Source organism: Acipenser ruthenus, chromosome 16 (assembly GCF_902713425.1).
Source record: "Acipenser ruthenus chromosome 16, fAciRut3.2 maternal haplotype, whole genome shotgun sequence".
NCBI classification, from domain to species: domain Eukaryota; kingdom Metazoa; phylum Chordata; class Actinopteri; order Acipenseriformes; family Acipenseridae; genus Acipenser; species Acipenser ruthenus.
Window position 1 is genome coordinate 590688 of NC_081204.1, and position 21046 is coordinate 611733.

The window sequence follows — 21046 nt, forward strand, 5'->3', positions numbered from 1 at the left end:
CTTCGGCTCATGTTTGTAATATGCACGGAATAATAAGACAACACGCAATGCATACGTATAGACAACAAAACTACAATGCGCCAGGAAGACTAACTGAGGTATTTCTAAATACACTGTTTAAATAATAGTATAGTGTTAATTGAATTCAAATATTCAATAAGACGAAAGAGCAGACATAGAAAAACGAAAACACGCTTCAAAATCAGAACCGTGGAATTCTCTCCTTCCGCTGATGCGCCGCTTAACCAATCAGCGCAGCCCCTGGTCGGAACTTTAACAAGGTGCTGTCATGGGAACCGAGCGACAACAAGGTGAGAGAAACAATCGATTAGATCGGGAAAGCGGCAATGCAAGCGGTAGGGTATCATTTACTGTGCCATTAATCACGTATCAATAACCAAGACAACCAAAACAAACGAAACAGAAAAAAGAACACGTGCACAAAAATAGCACTATTTTAAATGATGTATCAATGATTGTGCTGTCTAAATTATAATTGCAAACTATATATATATATATATATATAGAGAGAGAGAGAGAGAGAGAGAGAGAGAGAGAGAGAGAGAGAGAGAGAGAGAGATTGATTGATTGATTGATTGATTACACGATTAGCTGTCTGTATAATTGCGTGTTAATCCCAAATTGTTTTTATCACTCGGTTATCAGGAATCATTTCTAAACATTTACAAACTATGGAAAAAGAAGCAATTGAAGCATCTGAGGGCACTGACGCGACTGATGAAGATAAACCCCGGTACCGGCAGAGGGATCTGTTCCAAACCCACTTCTTCAGAGCAGCCGCTAAATCCTTCGGCGCTCCAAAATCCCGGCGGAGGGTTCTGGTAGCGCCTCCGATGCTGAAATACGATCCTGAAGACCCAGTGACGATACAAACTATCCGGGAGACTCTTCCAGACTCGGACTATAACATAAAGACTCGCTGTCCACCGGACACCCCCGACCCGGCTGCGTCCGCACTGCGGACAGCAGCTGGAAAGAAGGGGCCGCCAACCGAACCGGGGGAGGACGAGAAAGATCGGTACCAGAAATGGCTCACGGAGAGGAGACAGACTAGGACAGAGCTGGACAGCTTGGGAAACGTGGAAGCATATCTGCGAGGCAAGCACTTCAAAACCGACCTGGAGAAAGCCGTGGTGGACAGGATCCAAACCGAGAGACGAGTGTGCAGGGGGCTGCTCAGAAACAGCAGGGCGCAGCCGTCGGGTCTCACCAAGTCTGTAAGAACATTTGAGTGTGTGACTTCCTTCAAAATTAAAAGAAATTGATATTCAACCTTACTTCACAACTTTGTACCAACTTTAGTGAATAATAATAATAATAATAATAATAATAATAATAATAATAATAATAATAATAATAATTACTGCTTGAATGAGGAAGGTTATGTGGTCTATAAACATGTTGTATTATTATTATTATTATTATTATTATTATTATTATTATTATTATTATTATTATTACTGTTGTTATCCCTTCCCAAACACTGCTGCAATATCTTGAATGGAAGTTCTGTGTATATGTGCTAAGCTAACTATAATACACAGTAGACCTTGATTTGAATGTGATACAGCCCTCTGAAATGTCTTTGTATCAGATGTAGACTGTATCACATGGCTTGTATCAAACAGAAATGATGTCACATTACTATAGCTACACAGCTTAACTATTCTCATTAAACTGTGAATTATAGAACGTACAGTACAAGGGTTCTGTACAAGATGCAATCTGATTTCACTCACTCAGGGTCCTCAAGCTGACACTAATCTGATATCAGATTGCATGGTACAGCGCCCTCTGTATGTACAGTTCATGCACTGCCCCCACCCCTTCACTCTTCAGGGTTCAGTGAGGTACAGCGCCCCCTGTATGTACAGCTCATGCACTCCCCCCCCCCCCCCCCCCCCCTTCACTCTTCAGGGTTCAGTGAGATCCAAGCCCAGGGCCCCTCCCAAGATCTGCAGCCCCTCTCCTTTGGGAATGGGAGTCCTGGTGCTCTACCTGCAGAGGGAGAAGCTGCGGATGCTGGACCTCTTCCGTAGGGTGGACAAGACCAGGAGGGGCAAAGTGACCAGAGAGGACTTCAAGCTCGTCATCAACGCGGTAATGATGCAATGCAGCACCTCCCAGCTCAGCATTGCTGTGCAAATTCAAACAGTAATGATTCACTCCAGCACCTCCCAGCTCAGCATTGCTGTGCAAATTCAAACAGTAATGATTCACTCCAGCACCTCCCAGCTCAGCATTGCTGTGCAAATTCAAACAGTAATGATGCACTGCAGCACCTCCCAGCTCAGCATTGCTGTGCAAATTCAAACAGTAATGATTCACTGCAGCACCTCCCAGCTCAGCATTGCTGTGCAAATTCAAACAGTAATGATTTAACATTGTGAAAATAGGCATGAAATGAAGGCAGTGGTGAGTATGTTATAAACACACACACACACACCTTGCTGTGTTTTTATCTGTGATCTGAAAGCAGGCAAGAATCCCTTTGGACAAGCAGCAGCTGGACCAGCTGATTGTGAGTCTGAGCTGTGCGGACACCGACCTGGTGAACTACAAAGAGCTGGTGGACGGGAGGAACGCGTGGAACCAGGAGGCTTGGGAGTCCTTGAGGAACGAGCCCCTGCTGTCAGAGGCAGGTGCGAGCTCCCTCTAGGTGCAATCAGCAATGGACTGAATATTGGGAAATGTTCTGTATTGTGTAAGGTGTGCACCATGGTCCTGTCGAGGGACTGCACAGACTGTGTCCCTTTCATTAAAGAGGCTCTCATTCTGTATGCTGGGCAAGTTTTAAAGGGACGTCAACAGTTAGTGACAAATGAGTGCAAATTAAATGAATGGAATAAATGCATTGATCTGTTTTCTTTTAATACTCCAGAGGAGCCTTTCAACGATCCATCGCCCTCACCACGTGGGTTCCTGGTAGCTCGGAGTGGGGTTCGACTAACATCTCCTAGGGACAGAATCAAGTCTCTTGGGGACAGGCTCAAGTCTCCTGGGGACAGGCTCAAGACCCCTGTAGAGAGGGTCAAGTCTCCTGGGGACAGGCTCAAGACCCCTGTAGAGAGGGTCAAGTCTCCTGGGGACAGGCTCAAGTCTCCTGGGGACAGGCTCAAGACCCCTGTAGACAGACTCAAGTCTCCTGGGGACAGGCTCAAGTCTCCTGGGGACAGGCTCAAGACCCCTGTAGACAGGCTCAAGTCTCCTGGGGACAGGCTCAAGACCCCTGTAGACAGGCTCAGGTCTCCTGGGGACAGCCTCACGTCTCCAGGGAGCAGTCCCAGCAGGCTGAGCTGCGGCTCCCGGTTTCTGGAAGTCCCCCCGACTGAGCTGAGCGAGGGCCGGCCGCTGAGCTATGAAGACATGGAGGATATCGGCAAGTGGAACAGGGAGAGGAGGCGCCGCTCCGAGGTGAGTGCACTGCAAAGAGCAGAACACAGCGCTGGCACAAGAAACAGAAACCTGCGCTGTAAATCTAAAAGGGATATTACAGACACTTCTCTCCTTGCTTCGTGTTTCTGTAACTGGATCCTGAGCCGCAGTGTTCTGTGAATAACAGGCTTTGTTCTTCATCAGAGCGATACTAACAGCTTGGTCTGGCGGGAGCAATGCCGCCTGGTCCGGACAGGCAATGCTGCCGTTGACAGCCACGCCCTGCCGTCGACTCTGGGGGGAGAGGATGCAGAGGCGGTGGATAGATTCAGGAGGAGCTGCTTCAACGTTTACATGGACACCGTGCAGCTGTGCCAGAGAAACAGTGTGCCGCTGTGCCAGAGAAACAGTGTGCCGCTGTGCCAGAGAAACACCATGCCCCAGACCGTGGGGCCACTGGAGAAAGGTAAGAAAAACAAGCAAGAAATAAACGGTGTGAACAGCAGCCCAACAGTCCAACTCTGGAGGCAAGACAAGCAGAACGAGTTTAGAGGTCTTGTCTCAGCTGTCGGTGGACAGCACTGCAGGCAGTCTCAGACAAAGAAAGTCATGGAGAATGAACTGCTCCCTCCGTCACTCCCTAATAGAGAGGGTGCTCCCTCCAGTCCAGGGCAGGCTTGAGGCATGCAGACTGAACTGCTCCCTCCGTCACTCCCTAATAGAGAGGGTGCTCCCTTCAGTCCAGGGCAGGCTTGAGGCATGCAGACTGAACTGCTCCCTCCGTCACTCCCTAATAGAGAGGGTGCTCCCTCCAGTCCAGGGCAGGCTTGAGGCATGCAGACTGAACTGCTCCCTCCATCACTCCCTAATAGAGAGGGTGCCCTCCCCCCCCCCTCATAAAAGACAAAACGCTTGTTTGCTGTTTTCAATAGGACTGCTGTACCCAGGAGACAAGCTAATAGCCAGGCATCGGTCTAACTTCCAGGAATCAGGGCATAATCGAATCAGCAGGGCACAAGACAGGGGCTTTAAACAAGAGCGCAGACAGAGAGCAGCGCAACCCCACTGAGCTGCACAGGTAAGGGCATTCCTTTACACTGTAAGTGTGCAGGTTAGTATCCTCTAAAAGAAATCTAAAGTGTTTTAGACGCACCACAAGCCCTGAGTTGTTTGTTACTGGGTTAGTATCTGTATTGGATGTGTTTAAGTACAATCTGACACTCTAGCCCCAATGTGCTGCTGATGATCTTCGTGAATAAGCTTTCAGAATGTGGCCATTATTTCCTAAAGTTCCAAAAATATAGTCGGGCTGTTTGAGTCTGTACGTATTTAATAACTGACCCTGTCGGCTGTCCGGCACTGCCCAACAGCGTCATCATCATTCGTACCCCTTCTGTGTTTTACAGGATTCAGCACAAGACCCTTCGCCCAACCCGAAGAGGCGCTGTTTCACCTGCCTCCACAAGAGGGCAGCAGTGACCCCCAGCACAACAACAAAAAAACAACAACGACCCAGGGGGTTAAAAAAAATACTGTACACCCCTGTATTCACACCTAACCTTAGGTTTTGATTACTGAATGTAATTATTAAAACATACTGAATAAAACTATTACAAATACATGCTTTCTTTTATGTAAAAGGGAACATTCGGTATGGTATTGTTTTTATAAGCGCGTCTGTGGTATGCAGATGAAACCTTATAAAAGTTTCTCATAGTTAAAAAGCATAGCCAAGTCTAATACACCACTGCGAAGGCATGGTGAAGCTCAGCTGACCATTGGGAATAATAGCGAGGTAAGGTAGCATATTAATAAACACGGCAAACCAGGGTAAACTGTGGTAAATGCAAAGTATAACCATGGGAAAAGCAGGGGGACTGCAAATACACCGTGCAAAATGACAGTGTAAACTGTGTGAGGAATTAATACTGAAAGGGTTGCTGAAGAGTATCACTTGTTTACATCAACAGAGGAACATGCCGTTGAAAACCAAGTACGTTTATCCAACGCAGTAGCATTGCAATGCTAGTGCTGTGCAGTCTCTATAGAATTACTCGCGGACCAGCGTGTTTGATTCACAATAAACGCACATGAATACAGAGTACTGCTCCTTGCTCTGGATTTACACTCGTGCAGAGCGACCGCATTGCAAAAGAGTGGAACTCTTTGGGAAGCTACCATTCCAATCTGACACGCAGGGGGGTGACAATTTAACAAAACGTTTTCAAACATAATCCGTTTTTGCTCTAATATCATGTCATTGCTTGAAAATTATTTTAAGCGAACGTGCTCTGTTTTAATATACCATTTTTTTAAATAAAGATTTCCATTGTTTATTGAGTTGTATCTACCGAGCGTTTGTCGTAGTTTCCTAGCAACCGTTGTTAGCGTCGTACTTGCTTGGAAACAGAGATTGCAGGCAGAAGTCACGCAAGGTAGAAACATTTGATTTATTTAATTCCAACTGTGGTATTTGGGTTATTTAATATATGTGGTGAATGGCAACGAACACAAACAAACAATATGGAATGTCTATGTAGTTTTTAAAATATATATACGTATTTGTAATTGAATTCCAATGTCTTTGCAAGTGAGACGCAAATAGGAGTTCAGAAACAAAACAGCGAAGAGAAAGTGTGGGCTTACGATCCTAACATGTTAAAACAGAGAATATTTATGAAATAAAGTACGTTAACAACCGTAGAGAATGATAACATGTTCTTGTATAAACTGTTTTTTGGTTTGTTTTGTTTTTGTAATAATAACTCAGATGGTGCGTTTCGTTTCTATATAGCACGTATTTATGTATTTCTGTATTTATGAAGTAACTGAGTGTCTCAGAGCCAGCACTGGTCCGCTCCCGCGGATCTCAGTGGCGCAGTGGTTCAGAGCGGTGCCACAGTTTATGCGTGGGATTGTCTGACCCGAATTCTACACTGCATTCACTGGACCTGCTTACTGATATCAGCTAATGAAGCTGGCTCGCAACACGTTTATACACGTGTGCTGATATAATACCCGGTCAGTAACTACAGGAAAGAAGCACCGCCCTTCAAAAGATGATAATAATAATAATAATAATAATAATAATAATAATAATAATGTTACTGATAACTTAATATGAGGGCCAGTAGTATTTGTACAATGATCTGATTCAAACATTCAAAATCTTGAATAGGTATAGACAATGTCAACCCAGGGGACTTCTTTGACCTGAAAAAAGAAACAAGGACCAGGGGTCACAAATGGAGATTAGATAAAAGGGCATTCAGAACAGAAAATAGGAGGCACTTTTTTACACAGAGAATTGTGAGGGTCTGGAACCAACTCCCCAGTAATGTTGTTGAAGCTGACACCCTGGGATCCTTCAAGAAGCTGCTTGATGAGATTCTGGGATCAATAAGCTACTAACAACCAAACGAACAAGATGGGCCGAATGGCCTCCTCTCGTTTGTAAACTTTCTTATGTTCTTATGTTCTTATGTGTGTATCTCAATGTATTTTTTTCCAATTCATTTTTTTTTTCTAAACAACGTGATACAAATACAACATTTAATGATCTTTACTCATGTTTTCCCAACACAGAATCATTCTGTAGTATTGGTCAGTGTTGGACAGTTTCTTCTGAATAAACGAGCCATTATTTTTGGCTGATCGCAAACTCTTTTCTTCCAAATTCTCCTGCAACAAGTGTCTTACTGAAATATATTTGGATTTAAAACTCAGTATGCTTGCAATGTGTGAGGGGGGTGTCTGTACCCCAAATCCTCAGGCCATTCTGTCCATCAATGCTCCCCAGGTACCTTACTCAAAACCTTTCCAAATTATCCTAATGGATCCGCATCAACATGGCTTGGTAACCTGTTGCATACCCTGAGCACTGCTCTCTGTGTAATGAAGTGTTTCCTATCCTCTGTCCTCGACTGTTCACTATGAATGGTACTGTTCCTCTGTCACTCTGTCCTGTTCACTGTGAATGGTACTGTTCCTCTCTCACTCTGTCCTGTTCACTATGAATGGTACTGTTCCTCTGTCACTCTGTCCTGTTCACTGTGAATGGTACTGTTCCTCTCTCACTCTGTCCTGTTCACTATGAATGGTACTGTTCCTCTCTCACTCTGTCCTGTTCACTATGAATGGTACTATTCACCTCTCATGTATTGATTTCTTTTTTTTAACAGTCACTGATGTCTATTTTAAGATGGAGAAAAGCAACACTCAGATCACACAGCTTTGGGGGAGAGGTCTGCACCCACGGCCTCCGAGCACCCTGCCCCGCTCGAGCGCCCCGGCCCACGTACTGGGCACCGCATCCAGGGAGGGCAGCGGCCGGCAGCACTTCTCCAGGAAGCCCCCCGTGATTAAACAGAGGGGCTTCTATTCTGATGTCATCGCTCCCGGAGCAGCACCGCTGCTGGAGGTAAGTGTTCAGTATTGCAAAGCCTTTTACTGGCAGCAGGATTGATTTGGACCCCAACGCCTTATCTAGCGCAGGGGTAAGACCACTACTAATCTGTCAAACAGTCGAGGTAGAAATAGTCTAATCGGTCGACTAGTCGTCACTTTAATGAGGTCATGTATTAGATCATGTCCTGTGCTCTACGTATTGTTTTGTAAAACATTCTGAAATGTAATTTATCTGTTAATGGATCACAACCGCGACGGCACCTCCTCCGTCCGTCCGAAACCCAGTTACTCCACGGTCACGGGACGTGCCATGAGTGGACTGCCAGTTTCTGAGGTCTACTGCCCCTATTCGGGGCGGCCCCTAATTTAGCTCTGGCATTGTCCTGGCTCATTCAATTCTGAGTAAGACGAGTAAGCCCAGTTTCACTGATAGGATCATTACTGAGCTTTACATGAACTTTCCTTACAGCCTTATATGGAGGGACCAGAGGTTCACCAGAGTCTATTATGTCAAACTGGCAATGAGCAACACCTACCAAAAGGTAAGTAGACCATTGCATTGTATTATTATTATTCAACTGAACTTAAACATATGTTTTTAAGTGTTTTAATTTTCTGTGTTTACTCAGTAAATTAAAATGACACTTAAAAACAAATGCCTCTTTTTCTCCCCTAGCTACGACATTCCGTGCACCTGAACACGTCTCGGATGAGGAGCCACATGGACCCTCTACTGAGGTCCTGCACAAGTCTGACTTCCCACTGTCAGGCTATACGGCCAAGGTCCAGCTGCCATTTGATGTGAAACCGGGACATGCACCTCGCAAAATCGAGATTGAGAGGTAGGGGTCTCATCTGAATCTGTACTGCGTGCGACGGGACGAAAACCCTGTACATGACAAATGTGTAAATAATGTGTATTTTGATGGTAAAGTCTGACAGTACATAACTATTCATCATTTAACTGTGCTGAATTTAGAGACACTAAAAAAACCTAATACATTCAGTGACAAATGTTTCAGCTAGAAGTCTTTTTCAAAACAACAACAAAAACCACACACATGTCTTCTGGCAGTTGTAAAACACTGAATGAAGTATGGCAAAGCGTGGTGACAATGGCTCTACAATGGCTGACTAGGTAGCCGTGCTGTACCTGACACTATGAATTACTTGTGTGTTCTCTGCCTGCTCTTTATCACCAATGTGTATTCCTACAGTAAGGTTTCGTGGCTTGTTACTCTGCTATTTGTCCTAGGCGGAGACAGAAGTACCTGTCTCTGGATATTTATGAGCTGCTGAAGGATCAGGGCATAGACTCCAATAAGCTAATGCCCAGGCATCGTGATTCTGGAACACAGATAATCATTGAAGAGACGAGTGAATCACCTCCACCTGTTTACCTGCCTTTGGAGGTACTGTACACCTACTGTTCTGTGCTGCCAGCAAGCATTCATTACATTATCATATACAGTGTTCTAGACTCTGATATTGATGTGGTACAGCCATCTGAAATGTCTGTATAATATATCATACACCTTGATATTGATGTGATACAGCCATCTGAAATCTCTTTATAATATATCATACACCTTGATATTGATGTGATACAGCCATCTGAAATCTCTTTATAATATATCATACACCTTGATATTGATGTGATACAGCTGTCTGAAATCTCTTTATAATATATCATACACCTTGATATTGATGTGACACAGCTATCAGAAATCTCTTTATAATATATCATGCACCCTGATATTGATGTGACACAGCTATCTGAAATCTCTTTATAATATATCATGCACCCTGATATTGATGTGATACAGCTATCAGAAATCTCTTTATAATATATCATGCACCCTGATATTGATGTGACACAGCTATCTGAAATCTCTTTATAATATATCATGCACCCTGATATTGATGTGATACAGCTATCAGAAATCTCTTTATAATATATCATGCACCCTGATATTGATGTGACACAGCTATCTGAAATCTCTTTATAATATATCATGCACCCTGATATTGATGTGATACAGCTATCAGAAATCTCTTTATAATATATCATGCACCCTGATATTGATGTGATACAGCCATCTGAAATGTCTTTATAATATATCATGCACCCTGATATTGATGTGATACAGCCATCTGAAATGTCTTTATAATATATCATGCACCCTGATATTGATGTGACACAGCTATCTGAAATCTCTTTATAATATATGGCACACCCTGATATTGATGTGATACAGCCATCTGAAATGTCTTTATAATATAAAGATACAGCCTGATCTCTCAAGGGATGTCTATCAGCTTGTATTGGGTAGCACCTTATACAATATTCTATATGTATTCATTGTGTGAGCATAACTTTTTGTTTTATACAGCTTTGAAATTGTTGTCCTTTCTTGATTTTGCAATGTCTCAGTAATTTAAAAAGGAAGATTTCTGAACAGGAATATCATTACTATAAAGAAGTAAATGTCTCTTCTCTTTTCCACTATGGGACTTGCATTCTTTTAAACCCTTCATAGTTCATTAATCCTGAACGGCTGTTTTGCTTGTCCTGTGAGTAAAAAATAAGATAACAAAACAAACAAACAAACAAACAAACAAACAAGGCACAACGATTAAGGATAAAGCATGTGTATTTGTTGTTGTGCTGCCAGGTATTTGATGATGAGGAGTTTGACTGCCGGACCCCATCGGACTGGCTGTGTCTGGGAGTGGAGCCTGGTTCCAGGGACCGGAAACCAATACCAGGAAAAGCACTGCTGCCCCATAATGATGTCATCGGACACGGTACGCTTTACAACGTGCTCGCCGCCTGCCCACGGAAAGGGCTTGAAGGACTGGGTTGAAAAAACAAAGGGTGGGAAATTAGGGTGGGACATGGGTTACCTAGTCATGTTGTTGAAGGAGACTCTTCTTCACACAGAGAGTGGTGAGGGGATGGAATGGGTTACCTAGTCATGTTGTTGAAGGAGACTCTTCTTCACACAGAGAGTGGTGAGGGGATGGAATGGGTTACCTAGTCATGTTGTTGAAGGAGACTCTTCTTCACACAGAGAGTGGTGAGGGGATGGAATGGGTTACCTAGTCATGTTGTTGAAGGAGACTCTTCTTCACACAGAGAGTGGTGAGGGGATGGAATGGGTTACCTAGTCATGTTGTTGAAGGAGACTCTTCTTCACACAGAGAGTGGTGAGGGGATGGAATGGGTTACCTAGTCATGTTGTTGAAGGAGACTCTTCTTCACACAGAGAGTGGTGAGGGGATGGAATGGGTTACCTAGTCATGTTGTTGAAGGAGACTCTTCTTCACACAGAGAGTGGTGAGGGGATGGAATGGGTTACCTAGTCATGTTGTTGAAGGAGACTCTTCTTCACACAGAGAGTGCTGAGGGGATGGAATGGGTTACCTTGTCATGTTGTTGAAGGAGACTCTTCTTCACACAGAGAGTGGTGAGGGGATGGAATGGGTTACCTAGTCATGTTGTTGAAGGAGACTCTTCTTCACACAGAGAGTGGTGAGGGGATGGAATGGGTTACCTAGTCATGTTGTTGAAGGAGACTCTTCTTCACACAGAGAGTGGTGAGGGGATGGAATGCGTTGAGGCAGAATCACTGGGATATTTAAAGACTGGACTTGACAAAGTTCTGAGATCAATCAGCTACTAGGAACCAGATGAGCTTCGATGGGCTGAATGGCTTCCTCTCGTTTGAAAATGTTCTTATGTTCTTGTGAACGAGAGGTCTTTCAGCCCATCAAATACATGTCTGTGGTGGAGCTGTTGTCACAACATCTTATCTCTCGTGCTTAATGTTGCAGCGGACCCGAAAAGTGCTAATTTGACCTACTCTTGGTACCATGTTGGTGTTCTGGATTACAACAAGGAGAACAAACTCTACCTGGTTCATAAAACCGATACCAAGGGGCTTGTGAGAGACCACCACGGGAAGCCCATTATCTATAGAGGACAATCTACTAAAGGCAAGAACTGAAACAGCTTGTTTACTGACTGCTTTCAAGGATGTGACAATAAAAGAGGCGCTTGCTCATGGCTAATTAATGTTAGGAGCTAGGGTTCCATGTGAACACATGTGGAGTGTGCCACAAGTTTACTGCAGTATACCATGATAAAAGCAGAACAAAGTAAAGCATAGTAAAAGCACTGGCAAAAATGTTAAATCGCAGGTAAGTATGTTTATGTCAATATCATAGTTACAGAAACAGTAAAGCATGTTAAATGCTCAGTATACTGCAAGCATGGGTAAACTGGAAATAATGCCATGCAGCTATACTGTGGAACGATAAGGAACAGTGAAAATATTACTTTAGATTTATGTCTCTAAGGGTGCAGTATGAATTCAATATGACTATTCCCTACGCTGTTTTCATGTGCATTCCATTATCTGCACTTCTTGTAATCTGTTACCCTGTTATCTGCCAGCAGCTATTGTCCACACTAAACCTCTTCTTTACCTTCTTGAACAAAAGAGAGGAAGCTGCTGCCCTGCCAGTACTGGGTGCCCCGAATCCAGCTGGCTTTCTCTGCAGAGGACCCCTGCAACTTCGTCAAACGAGTGATGAGCGCTCACCGCCGGCGCCAGAGGACCGAGGCGCTGCTGCTCTACAACCTGTATGTGGACTGCATGCCAGTGGATGGGAGGAGGTCTATGGACAAAGACAGCCTGCAGAGAATTAAGAAACGGGCCATTACCACCCCCGGACTCAGGCAGAATCTGTAAGGAGACGTTGTGTTGCGTCCCTCAAGTAGACTTAGTTTTACACTTTTTGACAAAGTTTCTTATAGTTTTACCTGCTACTTATTTAAGCGAGGCATCGTCTCTCTTATTTTGTTAGAATTCAAAGGTACAAATATAAGAAACTAGACAAACTTCTAAGGCACTAGCCAAAATGTTAGTTTGAACTTTTTCCTACAGTTTTGGTACCAAATTCTGACCTTAGCTTATCGTTTACCTGTAGATAGATAGATAGATAGATAGATAGATAGATAGATAGATAGATAGATAGATTTAATATTTCATTTCATTTTCAGGATACAAGACTGCCTGGATCTTCTTGAGAAGGAGATTGTTATCGACTATAACCGCACAATGAACAAGATTTGCTTCAATAAAGTTGTGACTTCTCACAGGGAGCAGTTTTCTTATGTCACCGTGCCTAAAACGAGAATTGAAAAGGTGCCAGAGAAAGGTAAATCTAAGCAACGGTTCCTACTAAAAAGAATTGTGTACAAAACAGAGCGCTGTCTAAAGAAGCTCTCCTTATGAAACGTTTACTAAAGTAAAGGAATGGCAAAGTGTATTAAAGCATAGTGGAAGCACTGCAAAGGGTATTAAAAAACATGGCAAACTATGAAACTGCAGTTATATACTGTGAATTATATGGTAAGGATCGGTAATAAATTAACATACACGTCATTTTTATTCATGTAAATAAGGTACAAAATATCTGTTTTTGTTATGAAATTCACTTCTTCTTCTTCTTCTTCTTCTTCTTCTTCTTCTTCTTCTTCTTCTTCTGTTTCAGGGTTTGTGGACGTCCCAGACTACCCGTTTGCTGAGAACAGAAAAGCCTTCTGCTTTACCTCTCTGCTGACAAAACCCGAGACGATTGCCGCTGTGTCCAAAGTGCGTGCCGAGTGTAACAAAGTGGCGGCCATGTCCTTGTTCCACGTGAACCTGACCAAGTGCCTCCGTCTGGAGGAGTTTGAGCAGACCCAGTCCCAGGCGTACTCACAGGTGAGACGTGAATTCAAAAGAAAAACTCTGCGGCATCTCAGCTGGGAGCTCACTCCAAGAGAGGCACAAACAATAGCTGCTTGTTTAATTTTCATATGATGCACCGAGAATCCTTTTATTTCATGGGAACTAGCCGTAGGCGTTTGGGTAGGGTGCTGAACGTTTTGGGTGGGACAGAACGGCGGTCAATAATTGGTTAATAATGCTGGAAGATTTAGTTTTTTTAAAGATCACTTGAAACATGCTGATGACGTGAATTTCTGTTGCATATTTGAGATGTAGATTGTCAACAAAGGAAAACGTGTTAGTTTTAGTTTTACAATCAACAGGTTTATTTTCCATTTTAATAAACACCTGGCACATTTTTTAAAGGGAATTTACCCGAGCACCTGCACACCCCTAGACGGTAGACTGATAAAGATATATGGAGGAGCAATTGAAAAGGCAAACAGAATGCTTGGTTATATAGTTAAAAGTGTAGAGTACAAATCAAAGGAGGTTAAGATGAGGCTGTATAACATGCTGGAGTAACAGTGGAGACACAGAGAGTGGCAAGGGTATGGAATTAGTTACTTAGCCATTTTCTTATCCTTGGGATCCTTTAAGAACCGACAAAAGAATCAACCAATCAGTGGGAAGCGGACGAGCACTGATGAGCCTCATTCTTAATATTTCTTATGCTCTTATGTTTAGTAGGTTTCTCTCTGTTTTAATGAATACCTTCCGTCTACTTTGTTAAAAGGAATGACCCTCCTGATAAAGACCTGTATCATAATGTTTTTCAGGTGCAGCTGTTTCTGAAGGACAGCTGGGTGAACACCCTGAAGAACGGCGTGCGGTCCAGCCTGCATGACGTGGGGAAGGGCTGGTACAGCCTGCACGAGTCCAGCTGGGAGGTGTACCGCATGTCCAAACTCTACAAGCTGATGGAGCGCATCAAGTTCAGCCTGCAGGACTCCCTGCGCTTCCTGGTGCAGGACTCCCTGGTGAACTTCACGCAGCTCCTCCTGGATGCCTGCCACAGCGTGCTCCGCTGCTCCGATGACATGGACTGGGGCAGCGACCTCATCAACAGCCCCTTCAAGTACGAACTTTACCACCTGAGTTTGGACTCATCCCACAGCTTTGAACCAGGGGCGTTAATTACACAGTACCAAAAAAAGAACATTATAAAGCCCAGAGAGGTCTGGGAAAGCATGTTAAAAACCATGGTCAAATATGGTAAATAGGTGGTGTAATCATGGGAAGAAAATTACCTTTTATAAGGGTAGTTTAGAGTGGAAATAGTTAAATGTTAGCCAAGTGATAAAACTTTAAGTGTCAGTAACTTTCAGTAAATAATGCTTAGTTTGAATTGAAATGATCCTGATTGTACTGTCTTCATATCAGGCCCAAAAGGAACCCTTTGTTTTTTGTGGACCTGGTGCTGGATAAGTCTGGGGTTCACTTCAGCACCCCGAAGGAGAATTTCGAGAGGTCCCTGTTAGCCCTGTTTGATAAAGGAATCCTGGCAACGCACAACGTTCCTCAGCTGCAGAAGGTTTGTCTCGTCCTTGTTGAAACACTGCGCTGAAACTAGCATTTTACTGATTCAGTTTTAATGCAGTGGAAAGCCCAACCCTAACACCAAACATATCATCAGAACCTTTTATGAAGGGTATGCAGCTCTCTATATCAATATCATTATGAATTGATGGAAAAGAGGTTTTGGAGACATCATGGGTTTTCAGCAGCAGTGCTATCAAACATCCTGCTTCACTTTTAAAACTGGTTTAAACGTGATAATTTCAAGCTGTAATATTTTAAAAGTTGAAATAAACCACAGCAAAAATGATCAGTAGAGGATGTTTATTACTGGCGGCAGCAGCAGCAGCTGTCTGAGGAAGCATGTAACCCCCATATATATATATATATAAATATATCAATGTAAATGTATTGTCTATGTTGATTTCACCCCCCTGGATGTCGTTGTCAGCTTGTGCTGAAGAACATGTTCATCAGTGGGGTCCCCCTTCTGGAGTCAGTGGGGCTGCACGAGCCCCCCGTGGAGGAGCTGCGCGAAAACATCCGCAGCGCCGTCCACAAAGCCTTGATCCCGCTGAGCGCCTACGCCAAGCAGTACGAGAGGCACCTGGAGCTCAGCAACATGGACATCGACCACTTCATTAAGTAAGGGTCACCATCCGTATCACTGCAACTCGGGAAGTAATGAGTTAAAAACCACTGTGAAAACACAAGCTCATCAGTCATCTTTTACATTTTCATTTCAGAGTCAGTTTGTATCGTTTTTAATTTGGCGTTGTGATAAGAATTAAGGATGCCCAGGAGCCAGTCCCGAAATGATAAGACAGCAGGGATGGAAGTAAAACTCCTATTGCATAGCAGTTTCACCCATTCCAGGTTTTACTATGTGCTTGATTAGCCCCAGTGTAAAGGTAACGAGCTCAGATGTGTACTTATTAAACCCATAGTAAATCCAGGAACGGATCAAGCTGCTATGCAATGGGAGCCTTGTTTCCATCCCTGTATTAAGGCACATGTTTGTGTCTTTGTTTTAGGTCGTACATTAAGCAGGAGCGCACTATCCAGGATGTGAAGAAGGACGTCTACATGCACCTGGCTGAGAAGGAGCTGCTGGACAACACCCTGCCCTCCTCCATCATCATCGGGCCCTTCCTCGTCAACGTGGACACGGTGCGGCAGGGCCTGTCCAAGAAGCGCAAAGCCCTGGCCAACGCCATCCTCGACCAGCTGGCATGCAAACTGCGCAAGCAAATCGAAGCCGTGCGTGGTTTTTAATTTTTTTATTTTCTCCCCATGTTTCGAATGCCTCTGGAGGACACCATGCAGGTGCCTGGCCTGTAGGGTTCTCTGTAGCACGATGAGGAGAAACACTCCCTGTCGGTTTTGCCTCCCCAAACCCGCATGAGCACCACTAACCAATGCAATGCCCCCCCCCCTGGAATCCCCAGTGAAGACTGACGACCTCGCTACTCTACTCAGTGTGTGTTACCAAGTTTGAACAACTCAGGGAATTACAAGTGAAAACAAAATAATGAAAAGACGAATGGATCAGTTTAGTATCACTGGTTTACTTTCAATAAGCTGATAATTTTTTTTTTTTTTTTTTTAATTAAGTGGTAAGCATAGCGTAAGGAACTACAGCGTTCAAGAATCTTGTGCAGATAATCTGACAACCTTATCTAAGTTTAGTGAAAGGTAAAGTTTGTATTAAAAGGGTCTGAAATATAGCTGAGACCTGTCTGTGGTTATGGTGCATTTAACACTGATCACTGGACCCTGATTACCTGGCTGTAGAGCTCTGGTGGACGTGCTGTTGCCGCAGTCTGATGCTTGCACATGTTTTAGCAGGCTTGTGATGAGTGCAAAGCCATCAGCAGGAAGCTGTATGAGAAGCCGAACAGCATTGAGGAGCTGGCGGAGCTGAGAGAATGGATGAAGGGGGTCCCTGAGCAGATGAAGCTACACGAGGTATGATAACGGTCCTTTGGCGTGGATGATTGTAACATTGTTTATAAAAAGGCTTTGAAATGTCCTGCCATTTATAGCACCCCACTATTATACTGTATTGTTATAATATAATATATGAGTAGGGGTGTGCAGACATTTGTCCTCGGAATTGCCTTGCAGATGTATCGTCGGCAGGTATTCAATAAAGCCATTCATTAACGTGTTGATTTCAAAATAAGAAAAGCTGTGCTTCCCTCACCTTTACAATTGAGCATCAATCAATGGCGTTGATTGTTTTAAAGCCGATTGGAAGAATATCTCCCACTCCTCTGGGGCGCTGACATGCGTACGAAGGCTGTATATACCCAGCAGCGTATCTACTATGTATTCACTTCTGCACTGCTGTTTAACAGGAACTCACTTCCAAGCTGATGGTGGACTATGAATTGATCGATGAGTTCTTTTACAACCTCTCTGCTGAGGATTTCAATTTAAAGTGAGTGAACATTCTTTTATTACGTCTCTAGCATCACAGGATCAGGCTTGGAGCAAGAATCGAAAATGCTAATATTTAAAATCTTGTGCCATAGCTTACCGATTTTATCTATAACAGCATCCTTCATGGACTGTATCAGCATCCCAGGGTGCTTCACAAACATATACTGTGCTTATGGACATTCGGCATGTTTAGTAAAGTCTTAAAGATAGTTTGGGCATTCTCCTAGAAAGCATGTGGGCTGTTAAATGAGGTGTTTATTCATGTATGTATGTATTTATGTATTTCTCTAAGATGGACTGCAGCTGGCTGGCCTGGTAAAATCGATAAGCAAATAGAAAGCATTCAGCTCCAGCACGAAGAGGACGAGGAGAGGTTTAATAAAATACAAGCTGTGGATCAGAACAACTTCAATGAGAAGCTGGAAACAATGCAGGCAAGCGCAGCTTCGTTTGGTTTTTTTCTGTTGTAATCAATCTACAAATCTAGATGGCCACGGTATACCAGGCAACTTTTAGACACCTTTCTGGCAAACTTTCTGGCAAACTCTGGAATTACATTTTCAAGCAAGTTTCACAATGTGAAAAAGTGCAGGGAACAAAATCGAACCGTTTTCCGATTTGAGCAACTTGCTGAAAATTGCTTGAAAATGGCTCCTACAACTAGTTGCTGGAACGAGGCGGATGCAGGCTGTTACAAAACGCTGGGATACAACAGGGCCAGTGTCACCACTGCATGGTATATTAAATAACGTGCCTTACATCATCAGCGTTGCGCACTACCCTACCCACACTACCTCAATAAACCACGACCACCACGCGTTATAATTCAGCACGCATTATTTTGGTATGATGTGATGTGGGTGTTCGTTGTCACCCATCAATATTAAGGAAGTCACTTCTGTTTTTTGTGGTGGAGCGCTTGACTCAGCGCAGATACTAATGCTCTTGGTCCTGCAGATGCTCGTGGCAGGATTCTCAGCCTACACCGATATCAGCCGCGCTCACGAGGTTGCGAACGAGGTGAGGAGGGTGAGCAAGCAGCTGAAGGAGTCCCAGCAGCTGGCCCAGCTTTACAACAACAGGGAGCGTCTCTTCGGCATGCCTGTGACTAACGTGAGTGCTGCACAGGCTCTCTCACCTTCCACCCTTAGAACAGTGTACCATCGTAGAAGCACAGCGACATGCAGTCAAGCACAGGGACAGCATGGGGAGGCGTAGGCAAGCATTGTAAAGAATAGAGAGGTATGGTAAAGCTAAAAAGAAACCATGGTAAACTAACCCTTAGAAAAGTTTCCCATAGTAAAAGCATAAACATGGCACGCCGGGGTAAACTGAGGTAAGTATAGTATAACCATGTGAAAGCATGGGGGAAACCTGCAAGAATACTATTATAAAAGCTGGAATATCTGATAATTACAAAAAAAGTAAACTACAGCTATATAGTTAACATGTTCCAGCAATACATTTAAAAATGAAAAGAGCAAATTTGTGATTTATTGATTTATTGATTAATAGTTACTGTGTGCATGTGACAAATATCACATTATAGACCCTATAATTTAACTTTTTAAAGTTATATTGTAAGACTCTAACTGTCCACTTGGGAACCGGTATGACCAGTATTGTATGTTTCTAAGTGTTTGGTGGCTCCCTCTAATCAAGTTGAGAGTGTATTTCATTCTCACGCACTCTTTACTGTGTCAGTCATGCAAAGAGTGCAAGAGAAAGCACACTCTGAACTTGATTAGAGGGAGCCACAGAACATATGATCTGAAGACATTCAATCTGATTAAACATGATATTAATCTGTTTTCATAGAAGATGTTGTGGAGAATGCTTTGTCATTGACATTCTGAGTGCTGAGTTTTACTTTCAGTGATATTATAAGTGTAGTTGCTGCTAACAGGTTTAAATGAGGACGTGTCTTAAAACGTACCTGATGTGTTTTTGCCAGTATGACAAGCTGCCAAAGCTGGTCAAGGACTTCCAACCGTTCCGGGACCTTTGGACCACCACGTCGGACTGGCTGCGCTGGCACGAGAGCTGGATGAATGACCCGCTCACCACCATCGACCCGGAGCAGCTGGAGAAGAACGTCAGCGAGTCCTTCAAGACCATGCACAAGTGCGTCAAGCTGTTCAAAGACATCCCAGGTAAGGCTTTCACCTCCCGAGAGGTGCTGTAAACTGGCTGACCATTCATGCATTTCAGTGTACAGTGAAACATGGTACCAGGGATGGAAATAGGACACCTATTGCATAGCGGGTTCAACCATTCCAGGTTTTACTACAAGCTTGATTAGTGTATAGATAACACAGGGGTGTCTTATTAAAATCACAGTAAAACGAGGACTGGATCCAACTGCTTTGCAATGGGAATCTTATTTCCAGCCCCGTTGTACTGTATGTAGAGTTAAACATGTATGGAGAAAGTTTTGTTAGCTGGGAAGATCTATCTGCTGCTTGCATGTATTTATTTATTTTTTTAAATAGGAGCACATTCATTACACAGTGTATATAAACTACTATACAACAAGTGTTGAGAGATCTAGCGTCGACTAACTTTTTCATGTTCAATGCTGCTGAGTATTTTCTTTGTACCAAATCTCATCTTGCATTAATTCAAATCCAACAACAGCAATACGAATCACACTGTTTCAGATTTACTCAGTCGCTTTTGGGGGCTTATGGATTATTCATTATACATTCTCATTTTTGCAAAAATAAGTACAGTATTCCATGAACGGTCCATGAAGTATCCTCTCTATATATACTAAAAGACAGAGACACACCGCACCTGGATATCCTTCGCACATCTCGTCAGCACTCTGGGATTCATCAGGTCAGAGTAGTCACTGTGGACAGCTAGTCTTGAATTGGGAGGTGCTGTGATTCTGACTGTCTGCTGTCTGCAGCTTGTCAGGACGTGGCCACGGATATCCGTGGAAGGATCGAGGAGTTCCGGCCCTACATCCCGTTGATCCAGGGGCTGAGAAATCCTGGCATGCGCAACCGGCACTGGGAGCTGCTGTCAGAGAGCATCCAGATGAACATCAAGCCCAAGGCCAACTTCACATTCTCCAGGTGCCTGGAGCTGAAGCTGCAGGACCACATCGAGGCAATCGCCAAGGTGGCTGAAGTAGCGGGGAAGGAGTATGCTATAGAGCAGGTGGGTGAACAGGACAATACACCAGTGAAGGCAGTAGCTGGAGCCATTGTCAACTTGGCTTTTACATTTAAAGCCTTGGTAACCCTTACATATGAAGGTTGTTACGAGCACGCTGCAGTCATTTTGCAGTGTACCTTGCTTTACAGTATTTACTGTGCCATTTGCCATTTTACTATGCTTTACTACATTATGCTAGGGCATGCCACTGTAAACTTTTATAACGTTTACAATGATTGTGGACTCTTTAGCCTACCAGTAAACTTAACAGTAACTACACAATTCTTCCAAAGAAGGAAAAGAATCTAACAAAGGCAGTCACCTTTTTCTTTTGT

At 43.7% G+C, this 21046-nt stretch overlaps 2 protein-coding genes across 3 annotated transcripts in view; both read left to right on the forward strand.

Moving 5' to 3' along the window:
* The first annotated feature begins 597 nt into the window (after nt 1-597).
* On the forward strand, nt 598-5015 carry LOC117412549 (uncharacterized). 2 transcript variants are annotated; one of them, XM_058988244.1, is made up of 7 exons: nt 598-1238; nt 1939-2121; nt 2498-2663; nt 2903-3435; nt 3601-3862; nt 4329-4474; nt 4803-5015. In XM_058988244.1, the coding sequence occupies exons 1-6, from the start codon at nt 693-695 to the stop codon at nt 4463-4465; spliced, it is 1827 nt and encodes a 608-aa protein (XP_058844227.1). In that variant the 5' UTR covers nt 598-692; the 3' UTR covers nt 4466-4474; nt 4803-5015. The 2 variants fall into 2 exon arrangements, with proteins under 2 accessions (XP_058844227.1, XP_058844228.1); XM_058988245.1 differs by having other exon boundaries at nt 601-1238; nt 2501-2663.
* Nucleotides 5016-5787: 772 nt separating this feature from the next.
* Nucleotides 5788-21046, forward strand: part of dnah1 (dynein, axonemal, heavy chain 1) — a 50086-nt gene continuing 34827 nt past the window's right edge. Inside the window, exons 1-20 of the mRNA XM_058988243.1 lie at nt 5788-5831; nt 7578-7816; nt 8273-8345; nt 8480-8645; nt 9059-9215; nt 10479-10611; nt 11641-11802; nt 12310-12556; nt 12872-13029; nt 13366-13577; nt 14363-14661; nt 14967-15117; nt 15553-15746; nt 16136-16361; nt 16950-17069; nt 17462-17544; nt 17839-17980; nt 18504-18659; nt 19501-19699; nt 20461-20714. Coding sequence (XP_058844226.1) covers nt 7598-7816; nt 8273-8345; nt 8480-8645; nt 9059-9215; nt 10479-10611; nt 11641-11802; nt 12310-12556; nt 12872-13029; nt 13366-13577; nt 14363-14661; nt 14967-15117; nt 15553-15746; nt 16136-16361; nt 16950-17069; nt 17462-17544; nt 17839-17980; nt 18504-18659; nt 19501-19699; nt 20461-20714 — 3351 coding nt within the window. The 5' untranslated portion in view covers nt 5788-5831; nt 7578-7597. The remainder of the gene's footprint in view (nt 5832-7577; nt 7817-8272; nt 8346-8479; nt 8646-9058; nt 9216-10478; nt 10612-11640; nt 11803-12309; nt 12557-12871; nt 13030-13365; nt 13578-14362; nt 14662-14966; nt 15118-15552; nt 15747-16135; nt 16362-16949; nt 17070-17461; nt 17545-17838; nt 17981-18503; nt 18660-19500; nt 19700-20460; nt 20715-21046) is intronic.